The 12,951-nt window shown below is 41.8% G+C and overlaps 1 protein-coding gene across 1 annotated transcript in view; it reads right to left on the reverse strand.

The window, feature by feature from the left end:
* The window catches only part of ATAD2 (ATPase family AAA domain containing 2), a 71,156-nt gene extending 60,023 nt beyond the window's left edge, over positions 1-11,133 (reverse strand). Inside the window, exon 1 of the mRNA XM_065895228.1 lies at positions 10,926-11,133. Within this exon, the coding sequence (XP_065751300.1) occupies positions 10,926-11,093 (168 nt within the window). The 5' untranslated portion in view covers positions 11,094-11,133. The remainder of the gene's footprint in view (positions 1-10,925) is intronic.
* Between the last annotated feature and the right edge of the window lie 1,818 nt (positions 11,134-12,951).

The raw sequence follows: 12,951 nt of genomic DNA on the forward strand, positions 1-12,951 counted from the left end.
GTGGTTGAGAGTCCGCCTGCCGATGCAGGGGACACGGGTTCATGCCCCGGTCTGGGAAGATCCCACATGCCGTGGAGCGGCTGGGCCCGTGAGCCATGGCCGCTGAGCCTGCACGTCCGGAGCCTGTGCTCCGTAACGGGAGAGGCCACAACAGTAAGAGGCCCGCGTACCACAGAAAAAAACCCCCACAAAAACCAAAAAAAAAACGGATCTAAGAAGGCATCTTAACACAAGGCATCCTCTTTCATTTACCTTTCTCCCATTTACAAAAGAAAGTCATAACTCTCACTCATTCTGAATCTTACTATTGTGGGCTGCTTCAAGGCATTAAAAACCTTCCTAAAGCCAAAGAAAAACACTAATGTAGGTGTTAAGCGAATGAATGACTAAGCTAGGCAACAAATCCTTTCCTTTGTTAGGTGGTTTCCAATTCTTCCGCTTTTAACAAAATTGAAAGGAGACCTAATCAAGCTAAGAGACCATTAAAAATGTTTGGCAAGTGATTTTCTGCTTATAAGCCAGAAAAACTGAGTGGCACTGCAATATAATTCCCTTCATTACTATCTACTTGTTTATATGAACAATGTTTCTCAGTGCTTACCTTTATAAAAACAATGAAACTAATGACAAAACACTCTTCAGCAATAAGTAAGATTTATCCACAGGGGAGGGGGAAGGGTAAGCTGTGACAAAGCGAGAGAGAGGCATGGACATATATACACTACCAAACGTAAGGTAGATAGCTAGTGGGAAGCAGCCGCATAGCACAGGGAGATCAGCTTGGTGCTTTGTGACCGCCTGGAGGGGTGGGATAGGGAGGGTGGGAGGGAGGGAGACTCGAGGGAAGCGATGTGGGAACATATGTTTATGTATAACTAATTCACTTTGTTATAAAGCAGAAACTAACACACCATTGTAAAGCAATTATACTCCAATAAAGATGTAAAACAAAAATCAAAAAACAAAAAAACAAAAAAAGAGATTCATCTACAGATACTTAAACTAACTGGGTGGGCAGGGAGACTTAAACCCCATGAAATCCTAATAAAAGATTACTTCCTATGTTTAATCATTTTTAATCAAAATAGATACCTTTTTGTTGTTTTGATCAATTGAATGTTAATAATGATAATTCAATACACAAAAATTTTATTTCTTGGAGCTCTGTCATCACGGAAAAGTGGAAAAAATCCAACTTTTGTTTTATAAGTATGAAAGGATAATTAATAACTGACTTTCAAGCATGAAAATATATCAAGATAAAATGCTGTGGGTTAAGTGGATTGAAAATACAAATTAAAAGAGGGAAAAAAAAGAAGGTAAAATTTCTGACTACTAAGAGAACTCGTTCATGTATTAATTTTTTTTTTGCGGTACGCAGGCCTCTCACTGTTGTGGCCTCTCCCGTTGTGGAGCACAGGCTCCAGACGCGCAGGCTCAGCGGCCATGGCTCATGGGACCAGCCGCTCCGTGGCATGTGGGATCTTCCCGGACTGGGGCACGAACCCGTGTCCCCTGCATCGGCAGGCGGACTCTCAACCACTGCGCCACCAGGGAAGCCCCATTTATTAATTTTTAATGTTTCAAGACAGGTATCAAATAACTATAATTTTTACATTCCAGTGTATACTTATAAAAGTGTGATGTAATAGTTTTATTTTTTAATGTCAACCTTAAAAAATGACAGAAATGATCCCTTTGTAACTACTTAAACCTATGTGGGGGGCGGGGGAGACCTTACATCTAAGGTCAGCTTAAAAATGTAAAAGCTGGTACTTCCCTGGAGGTCCAGTGGTTAAGACTTCACCTTCCAATGCAGGGGGTGCGGGTTAGATCCCTGGTCAGGAAGTTAAGATCCTACATGCCTCAGGGCCAAAAAACCAAAACATAAAACAAGCAATATTGTAACAAATTCAATAAAGTCTTTTTTAAAAATGTGAAAGAGATTATAGAGCTAAAAAAATTTGGAAATGCAGGGGAAAACTTTCATGACATTGGATTTGGCAATGATTTCTTAGGACACCAAAAGCACAGATAACAAAAGAAAAAACAGATCGGTTGAACTTCATCAAAATTAAAGAACTTTTGTACAAAGGACATTATCAGTAGAGTGAAATGGAAACTCATGGAACAGGAGAACATATTTGCAAATCATGAATCTGACAATGACAAAGGACTGATATCCACAATATATAAAGAACTCCTATACTTTTAACACCACCAACAAAAAAAGATAAAAATGGGCAAAATATTTAAATAGACATTCCTCTGAAGAATATACACAAATGGTCAATACACATGAAAAGATGCTCAGCATAAGTAGTCATAAGGAAATGCAAATCAAACCCAATGAGATACCACTTCACACTCATTAGGATGGCTATTATCAAAAACAAAAAAAGAAAAAAGAATATAAGTATTGGCAAGGATGTGAAGAAACTAGAACCCTTGTGTACACTGTGGAAAATGATATGGCAAAAAATTCAACATAGAATTACCATATGATCCAGCAATGTTGCTTCTGGGTATATACTCAAAAGAAGTGAAAGCAGGGACCTGAAGAGATACTTGAACGCTCATGTTTATAGCAGCATATTCACAACAGCCAAAAGGTGGAAGCAATCCCAGTGTTCATCAACAAATGAACGGATTAAAAAAATATATATATATATACATATATATAGTACATACAGTGAAATATTATTCCGTCTTAAAAATAAAGGAAATTTTAAACACACTGAAATAACATGAATGAACCTTGAATACATTATGCTAAGTGAAATAAGTCAGTCACAGAAGTAAGGTTCCTTTTATGAAGCTCCTTGCCAGGGGCTGGGAAGGGGGAAAATGGTGTGTGTGTGTGTGTGTGTGTGTGTGTGTGTGTGTGTGTGTGTGTGTGATGCTGGGTTTTTTTTGGCGGGATCTCTGTTTCCCGACTAGGGATTGAACCTGGGCTGCGGCAGTGAAAGGGCTGAGTCCTAACCACTGGACTGCCAGGGATTCCCAGGGGAGTTAGTGTTTGATAGGTACAGAGTTTCAGTTTTGCAAGATGAAAAATTCTGCACGCAGAGGGTGGTGATGGTTGCAGAACAATGAATGTACTTAATATTACAAAACTATACACTTAAAAATGGTTAAAATGATAATTTTATGTTATCTATATGTTATTACAATAAAAAAAAGGAAGTAAATGTCACTATATTCCTGGGGATAAAAAAAAAAAGTTTGTTTCCATAGGAAAAAAGAAAGGAGGGAGTTGCTAAATACTGGGAAAAAGAATCCTTGAGAAACTTAGAAGATTTAATCTTATAAGTGAATCTTTGATTTGCATAGTGAGTGGCTTACTTCATCGTCCCTAAATAAGCACTAAGCATCAAGAAAGGCTCTCCTTAACAGCATGGAGAAAAAAACAAAACAGGTGTTTTGGGAGTCACCTATATAAAGGCGCATACTGGGGAATTTAAAAATATAACTTTCAAAAATGGTTTTTATAAAAGCAATATAAAAATAAAAGCAATACGTGCCCATTATAATCAGAAAAATGAAGAAATGTACAAAGATGAAACTGTCACCCTTAATTCCAAGCTACCCACAGATAACCACAGTTAACCTTTTGGTGCATAAACCATTCTTTTCCTTTGCAAACACATTCACACAATTTTAAAATTGCGATAATATTATTTATTCTTTGTTACTTTTTTCTAGTAATACAACCATTTTCCCATGTCATAAAATCTATTCTAAAACTCTTTTTACATGAATGAATAGTATTTCAGCCATTACATAAATTTAACAAACTGCTTAATGTATCATGTATAGGTAATCTGCAATTTTTTGTGTTATAAATACCTCTAGAAGAATTATCTTTTTTTTTTTTTTTTTCGGTACGTGGGCCTCTCACTGTTGTGGCCTCTCCCGTTGTGGAGCACAGGCTCCGGACGCGCAGGCTCAGCAGCCATGGCTCACGGGCCCAGCCGCCATGGCTCACCGGCCCAGCCGCTCCACGACATGTGGGATCTTCCCGGACTGGGGCACGACCCTGTGTCCCCTGCATCAGCAGGTGGACTCCCAACCACTGCACCACCAGGGAAGCCCTGAATTATCTTTTGAACATCTGATTTCCTAAGGAAACTAGCACAGTTGTTAAATCAAAGTCACTTTTTTTTTTTTTTTGCGGTACGTGGGCCTCTCACTGTTTTGGCCTCTCCCGTTGCGGAGCACAGGCTCCAGACGCACAGGCCCAGCGGCCATGGCTCACGGGCCCAGCCGCTCCGTGGCATGTGGGATCTTCCTGGACCGGGGCATGAACCTGTGTCCCCTGCATCGGCAGGCGGACTCTCAACCACTGAGCCACCAGGGAAGCCCCAAAGTCACATTTTAATACAGCTAATCAAAATAATTCTCAAGAGGTAAGTTAAACACCAACTAGTAACAGTAATTAACAATGGATGATAGAAATGGGTACTTTCACTATCTATTTTTTACATTTTTGCAACATGTATTACCAGAAAAAATTTTCCTAAGAAGTGAAAAACAAAGAAAACATACTTAGTCTGAAAACTAAACCTAGTGATGTAGTGTCCTCATTTATTCTTTCGCTAAAATCCACTTTAATATTGAGAGCACTGATTGTTCTTAAAAGTGAAGTTTAAAAGGAGAAAAAATACAGTTCATTAGATTTTAAGTCTGTTATAATCTTGCAGAATCAGTAAGTTAGAACAGGGAGCATGCAACAATAACAAAAGTTTTTCCTCAAAGTGGACACAATTGAGAAACAGAAATATTCTGATGTTATTTTTCCACAAAAGATCAAGCTTAGTAAAGCTTTAAATTAATAAAAAATATGTATGGGAGTCATATTGGTTGAGTTAATTCAAGTTATCAATTCAACAAATGAAATTTAAACAGGATTTTTAAGATCACAGTTATATTACTGACATGAAACGTATTCATCCAGACTTGGGGCTTCTTGAAAGCCTAAAAAGCAGTGTATTCTAATGTACAATGGTATACACATTATACCCACATTACATAGTTGTGACAGCCCTCGTTAGCTTCATATTTAGACACTGGTGTGGTCAATTACTCATAATGGATCTACTCCACAAGTTCCAGCAATTTGCTTTCTAACCATACAGCTCTTCCAGTAGATCTAAATCTCCAAATAGCTAAATCCAATGGCCTTCTCTACCTCATTCACTTCTATGATCACTCTGTTGTTTGCTTTGATCCTTTGTTTACATGATACATTTTTTTTTTTTTTTTTTGCGGTATGCGGGCCTCTCACTGTTGTGGCCTCTCCTGTTGCGGAGCACAGGCTCCAGACGCACAGGCTCAGCGGCCATGGCTCACGGGCCCAGCCGCTCCGCAGCATGTGGGATCCTCCCAGACCGGGCACGAACCTGCATCCCCTGCATCGGCAGGCGGACTCTCAACCACTGCGCTACCAGGGAAGCCCATGATACTTTCTTTTTTTAAACCTAATTCATCCTCTTCCCACCCTTAAAATAAAGCCATTGCTCCAGATCTTAAATATTCTTGTGTTTTGCTATGCACCTTCAAGGATTCAACTCTCAACTCTATATAGGTGACTCACAAAGAAAAATAGTCCTTACCTCTCACGGAACTCTGGCGTCATAGTCCCAAAGATGTACAGCTTACCTCTTCAGCTGGAAACAACACTGCCTTTGCTGCCTCTATCTGAACAACTCTCAGACCCCTTGCAGTACTTTTGGACTTTTTCTCTCCGTGCCTCTTAATACCACCTTAATTTAGGCTCTGGTTTTCTCTCCTTTGGTCTGTTGTGATAATAATGTACTAATTAAGAGCCCAACCTTTTAAAGACAGACTGCCTACGATTGAACTGTATAATCTTCTCCAAGTTACATAGAGACCTTAGTTTCCATATCTGTAATGAGTATAATAATACTTTATTTGTAAATTTTTAAATTACTATACTTCAATTTAAAAATAGGGACTTTCTTGGTGGCACAGTGGTTAAGAATCTGCCTGCCAATGCAGGGGACACAGATTCGAGCCCTGGTCCAGGAAGATCCCACATGCCATGGAGCAACTAAGTCCATGCGCCACAACTACTGAAGCCCACGCGCCTAGAGCCTGTGCTCTGTAACGAGAGAAGCCACTGTAATGAGAAGCCCGTGCACAGCAATGAAGACCCAACGCAGCCAAAATTAAAAATATAAATAAATAAATTTATAAAAATTTAAAAATAATAATTTCGGGAAAACAAACAAAATAATAATAGTTACTTTACAGGGGAAATATGTGTGTGCGTATTAGGTACCTTGCCTGGAACACAGCAAGTGCTATGTAAATGGTAGCTATCAATATTATAATCTTTTAACTGGTCTTCCAAACTCCAGATTTGTTGACTATAATCCATCCTAAACACTATCTCATCAGATCTCTGTTCTAAAAGTTGCAACTTCTAAGCCTAAAATCAAGAACCAGCACAACACAAACTAACAAAAATGGACAATAATGGACTATTATTGTCACAAAACAAGTACACTCTCTCAAATGCAGAGCAGCCCACTCCAGGGAGCAACAGTCATCGCCACTTGTCAAAATATCCCTCTCCATGCTTTGACATACTTCACTGAACTGTACACTTGTCATTTTTGTGTTGTGATATGCTTCAAGTTTTAAAGTATCTCCCATAGGCTGTACATATCAGTGTCGAGTTTGGGATATTTTTCCAGGGCAAATAAACATACAATTGAAAAAAAAAACAACCAAAAACAGTACCTTCTACATACTACAGTGTTTCATTTTACCTAAAAACATACCGAAGAATAAAAACGTACATAAACACAACCCAAAAGTAACGTACAATCATCACCAAGAAAACCCCTACTACCCATCCTTAACTATCTCTTCAGCATGAGAAACAACCCTAAATTTAATGAATTAAAGAGCCTCAGACCTGTGAAAGCACAGAAATAGGCAATGGCTAGCCTGACTCTGGAGGAAAGGGGCATCCAAACTTATAAATAGGAAGAAAATAAAAGCTTAAAAACCAAAGAAACAGATTTAAAACAACAATAAAATATTTTCAGGGAACCCATACAAGTCAGGGGGAAAACAAACCCTTAAGCGCAGTTGAGTGAGATCATATTCAAAATGTAAAAGTAAAATGTGGTTGAAATTTCCCCAGCTGTCCAGCGGTTAAAACTCTGCACTTCCACATCAAGGGGTGAGGGTTCGATCCCTGGTCAGGGAACTAAGATCCCACATGCCATGCAGTGCACCCAAAAACTTAAAAAAAAAAAAAAAAAGTAAAATGTGAAAATGTGGTTAATAAATAGGTAACTGTAGGTATCTTCAGAACTTGAAGGTCAGCCTCCAAGATTAGATGAAGAAAAATGCAAGTTAATGAATTAATATGAATAAATCCAACCATCTTTAAAAGGAACCTACTCTAAGAAATGCTGTCAATAAATGTGTGAATGAGACAAGGAAATACCCAAATACAATGAGGGTGGATCAAGGAGTTAAGTTTCTGAAATGCATGATTGATGTAAAAAAGCAAGCTATAATCAAATCAAATGTATTGAATGTAAAGAACCCTAATTAGGAAATATTCCAATCACAAAGGTATGTTTCATTTTTGGTATTGGTGGACTTTGTCAGCATGAATACATTACCCCTGAAGACCCAATCCCACGCTCACTAAATAACACCCTGATTACAATTTGTTCCACGGAGGATTTGAGAAAGGAGTACTATGTCTCAAAAAGATATAATCCCTACTGGAAACCCTAGTCTGGAAAAGAATCTTTTCAACCCTACAACAACCAGGTGAGTGCTAATTGCTCAACCACCACATACCACTGATACAGCAAGACAAACAACAACAAAATAGTTATTATGCACCTACTATGCTCTAGGTGCTAGGAATAACAGCTGAACAAAAGGTCAAAATCCAAACCCCTATGGAGTTACATTCTGATTTGGGGAGAGATAAAAATATTTTAGAAGTAGGAAGTTATAGGATATTTAGAAGGTGGTAAGTGCTGGGGACCATAAAACAGAGCAAAGGGGCCTGTCAATGAGTGGTTTGCAATGTTAAATAGTATGGTTAGGATAAGCATCATTGAAAAGGTAAAATTTTAGCAAACACCTGAAAGAGACTGTTTCATAGGTTCTCCTAGGTAGGACTCGCAGCTCTATTGCTTACTATAAAGGTGAATTGAGCAACTTATTTAAGTCTCTGTGCCTCAGTCCTCTTACCTGCAAAACAAAGATAATCGCACCTACCTTATAAGGTTATGATGATTGAGTTAATGTTTGTAAAATTCTTGGAACACATTAAGCACTACGAGTTCTGAGGCTTTTTTTATTTTTTAATTAAAAAAAATGTAAAAGGTAAAGGAATAGCTCATGCAGATATCCAGGGAAAGAGTATTCCCAACAGAAAGCAGAGCAACTGCAAAGGCCCTGGGATTCAAGAAGCAGCTAGGCCAGAGAGGGTAGAACAGACTGGGTTTCGCAAAAGGGAGAATGGAAGAGGATGTCATCATAAAGGGAAGGGGGCAAGGAGGTATAGGGCTGCTTCTCAACTTTTAAACTTTTACTCTTAGATAGGGATTTTTGAGCAGAGGAGTGATCAACTGTTTTGACTTTTTACAAGATCACTCTGTAAGCTATACTGCGAACTGACTTTCAAGGGAGGAGGGCATTACATATAAGGGTGGTAAACAGGGAGGCTAGTCAAGAGTTTATTTTAATAATCCATGGGAATTCCCTGGCGGTCCAGTGGTTAGGACTCGGAGCTTTCACTGTCAGGGCCCGGGTTCAATCCCTGGTCGGGAAACTAAGATCCCACAAGCCACAGTGCTAGATCAAAACAAACAAAACCAAAACAAACCAAAACACACACAAAAAACCCAAAACACTATATTAATAATCCAGGCAAAAGATGATGGCTTGAACCAGCATGGCAACAATGGAGCAGCTGAGACGTGGACGGATTCTGAAAAAGTTCTGAAAGTAAAGCCAACAGAATCTGCTAATATGAATGGAGAGAAGAGTTAAGGATGATTCTAAGGTTTTTAGCCTGAGGAACTTAAAAGATGGAGTGGCCATTAAAATCGACTGTGGTCTCAACAGCTGACAATGACTGAGTCCTAACTATCAGCCAAGTGTTCAGGTAACCTCCTTACATGCCTGATCACATTTAATTCTCACTACCCTTGTGGTGGGTATCACCCCCTTTTAAGCAGAGAAACCTGCTGATATTGGTAAACTGATATTCATAACTAACAGTTGTTTTTTTAAATTAATTTTTATTGAAGTATAGTTGATTTACAATATTAATTACTGCTGTACAGCAAAGTGACTCAGTTCTACATACATATATATATATATACACACACACACACACACACACACATTCTTTTTCATATTCTTTTCCATTATGGCTTATCACAGGAAGAAGTAACAGTCGTTTTAAGTACCTATGTTTCTTAACCAGTATTCAATACATCATTACAGTCCCAGGAACTAGCTTTGTCCTGAAGATAATAAACACTCAAATATTTACTGAAATAATTAGCTGTTTCTGAACATAGGTTAATGAGTCGAGTGACTGAGTTTATTGAAGAAGTGTCCAGCCGCCCCAGATCTCTTAACAACTTCTGCCTGTGATTGAGAAACAGATCCTAAAAGTCAGGAAATTGTTTTTTCAATTCAGAATCACAATTTCAGAGACTGACTGGACCATTTCATTCCCCTCAGTAGAGGAACAACTCGTATAGGGCCTCTACAAAAGATACCACTAATTTCCTATCGGGATCTCTCTCTTACCTGTGGTTTGTCCCTCTCTCCCACCACAGGTTACCTCCCCTTGGCCTCTCATTCTGACTTCCCAGTTCTCACCCTCTCTCTGGTCCTAGTTTTCCCACTCCCATGACTACTCTCCCTTCAACAGAACTAGACTACTTCCTGCTGCCTTAACTTTACTAACGTTGCTTCCTCAATTTCTCTAACCCTTTGTTAGCGCTGTCTCCTCCACCTGTGTCTCTTTCGGCAGCTGGGGTGGGGAGGGGAGGGAGGAGAAGCTTTTTTCCGGAAGACCTTAGTATACTGCTGCACCTTCTTGGAAACCTACAGACCTTGCTTATAACCGTAGCATGAAATAACAGAAAGAGAAAGGTGGTGGCGGCAGAGAATCCAAGTTCCAATTTTCGATCTACCACTTACTGGTTAGCTTCTTGAGTCTGTTTTTTCCTCTGTAAGAGCCATATCGTAACTATCCATTCTCATGGAGCTGTTATGAGGCTTAAGTGAAGAAGACGTACATGAAACGTTGCTCTCCATCTCTCTACATTATGCAACCTGGTATTATTCACTGCGTTCTGGTTACCGAACCCCTCTAGATCGTAAATGAAGGTCAGGGAACCTGACTTACAACCTTCCTATCCCCCGCGGCCCCTTAAACACTTGTTAGGCATACAGGAAGCGCTCAGTAAATGCGTGTGGCTCGCGATCGCTGCAAACCTAGGGCGGGAGCCCGGGCGACTGGACAGGGAGGTGTGTGAGGTCGGGGGCGGGGCAGCCCCAAACCGAGATTCGGCCTCCAGCTGCACTTCAGCTGCGGAGGGCTCCGGTTTCCTCTCGAGTAAAAGTGGGTGGTAACGCACCGCTCACCCTCCCGCAGTCAGTCCATCTCTCCACCCGACCCACACCCCTCCGGGGCTCGGATCTTGAGAAGCCTTCCATTTTACTTGTCCTCGACAATACTCCTCCCAACCTACCTCCCTCTCCTGCCTCCACCCCCAGCCAACTGTCACCCGGACCGCCCGCCCACCCACCCACCCCACCATCCTGGGCCCCACCGGGCAAAGGGCCGCCGGCAGTCCCCAGGCCCGGCCCCGAGGGACCCGCTCCAGGCCGGTACTCACGCCCGCGGTGGCCACGGTGACGGCGGACTGCTCAGCGGCGCCGGCCGAGCGAAGCCGCCTCCGGCCGATCTGCTCCAGGCTCAGGAACTCGCTGGACAGGTCCAGAGAGTCCGTGGCCGAGGCGGCGGGGTGGCTGTGCAGCTCTAGGCTGCTGCGGAGGACCACCATCTTCTGTCCTTCCTCGCCCGGGCGTCCGCGGCGGGAGACGAACCCGGCGGCGGGAGACGAACCCGATGCCAGGCGACAGCCGCTCAGGCTCTTCCGCGCTCCGAATTCTGGCGCCACAAGCTCCGCGCCGACGGCCGCAGGGCGCGCGCCCGGAATCCCTCCGCCGCCTGTCCCTCCCACGTCGCCACCCTATCACGGCGGGCTCGAAACTTCCCTCCCATCTGTAGAGCAAAGGACTTTGGGCCGAACTTGAGGAGAATCCACACCGACAGGGTAGAGGACCCGAGCGGACAGTGACGTGAGACCACTCTCTCCTTTTTCTTAGATAGTGCCGGCTCGCAGAGCTCGGCGGAGGGAGACGGCAGGTAGTGGCGCGCGTCCCGTTTGGAATTTTGGCGCTTGGACGCCGTAGGGGGAAGGGAGGCTCCCGGCCGCTGTGATTGGCTGGCGGGGCCTAGCGGCTCCTCCCCGCCGCTCCCGACACCTGCCTTCGGCTTCCCGCCACGCGGGATTCAAATGCGAATTGCAGAGTCCTTAACTGGACTGGGAGAAAGCGCTTGGCTTTTGACAGGTCTTGACTTTGATTCTTAAGAGCTTAACCCAAACAAGTTAAGAAAAAGAGAGGTAAAAGAGAGCGGGCAGAGTATTATAGTTAAAGCGCAGGTTCTGTACCCAGCGCCAACAGATCCCGCGATCTTGAGCAAATGATTCACCTCGCCGGGTCTTAATTTCCTAATCTGTGTATTAACTCTAATTACAATACCTGAGGTTCTAAGATTTTATTATACCTTAGAACCGTGTCTGCACATAAATGTTTGCCAACATTACAGAATTACAGAAGATGGCTTCTCTAAAAAATTAAAACAGTTAACGTGACCACTTTGAAAGAGATAGCAACATGCTGAATGATCAGCATGTGAGAGGAGCCCTACTGAAACAAACAAAAGCTATTTATTGATTTGGATAACTACATTTCCTTAATTCGACATGATTGAGCATCAGTTATGTGCCAGGCAGTATTCTAAGCACTGGGGATGCAGCTGTGAACAAAGAGAGCAAAAATGCCCTCAGGGAACTTAAATTCTGGTAAAAGGAGAAAGACAACAAACTAAATGATACGTTTGTTAAAAGGTAGTAAGTGTTAACAGAGAAATATAGAGTAGGGAAGGTGAAGGGAAGCGTGCAGTTTTAAACGGCGATTAGGGAAGGTCTCACGAAGTGTAAACAAAGACCTAAAGGAGGTTAGGTATATCTGGGAGAAGAGAGATGCAAGCAGAGGGAAGGAGAGGACAGTGGGCCGATGAGATCAAAGAGGAAAAAGCTGCTAGGAGCCGATCCTGCAAGGCCTCAGCTTTCAGGCTTTTGCTTTTTATTATGAGATGAAAAGACATCACAGGGTTTTGAACAGAGGAGTGACTTATTCTGACTTTTTGAAAGAATCCGTCTGGCTGCTGCATGGAGAATGTAATATTGGGGACAAACTTATGCTTAAAAAAATTGTTGTTAATCTGAAATTCAACTTTAACTGGTTGTCCTGTATTTTTATTTGCTAAATCTGGCAACTCTAGTTAGGAGGCCACTACAATTATCCAGGCAAGCAATGACGTGACACAGACCAGTATGAGAGCTGTGGAGGTAATGAGAAATGGTCAAATACTAGGTATTTTTGGAAGAAAGAGCACATAAATTTACTAATTAATTGGATTTAGGCATGAGGGAAAGAGAAGAGTCAAAGATGACTCCAATATTTGGTTGCTTGTTTGTTTGCTCGAGCTAATGGCAAGATGGAGCTGTACCTAACTTAGAGAAGGCTCTGGCTAAAGCAAGTTTGGAGAGAATATCAGAAATTCCTTTCCAT

This window comes from Phocoena phocoena, chromosome 17, assembly GCF_963924675.1.
Source record: "Phocoena phocoena chromosome 17, mPhoPho1.1, whole genome shotgun sequence".
Lineage (NCBI taxonomy): Eukaryota > Metazoa > Chordata > Mammalia > Artiodactyla > Phocoenidae > Phocoena > Phocoena phocoena.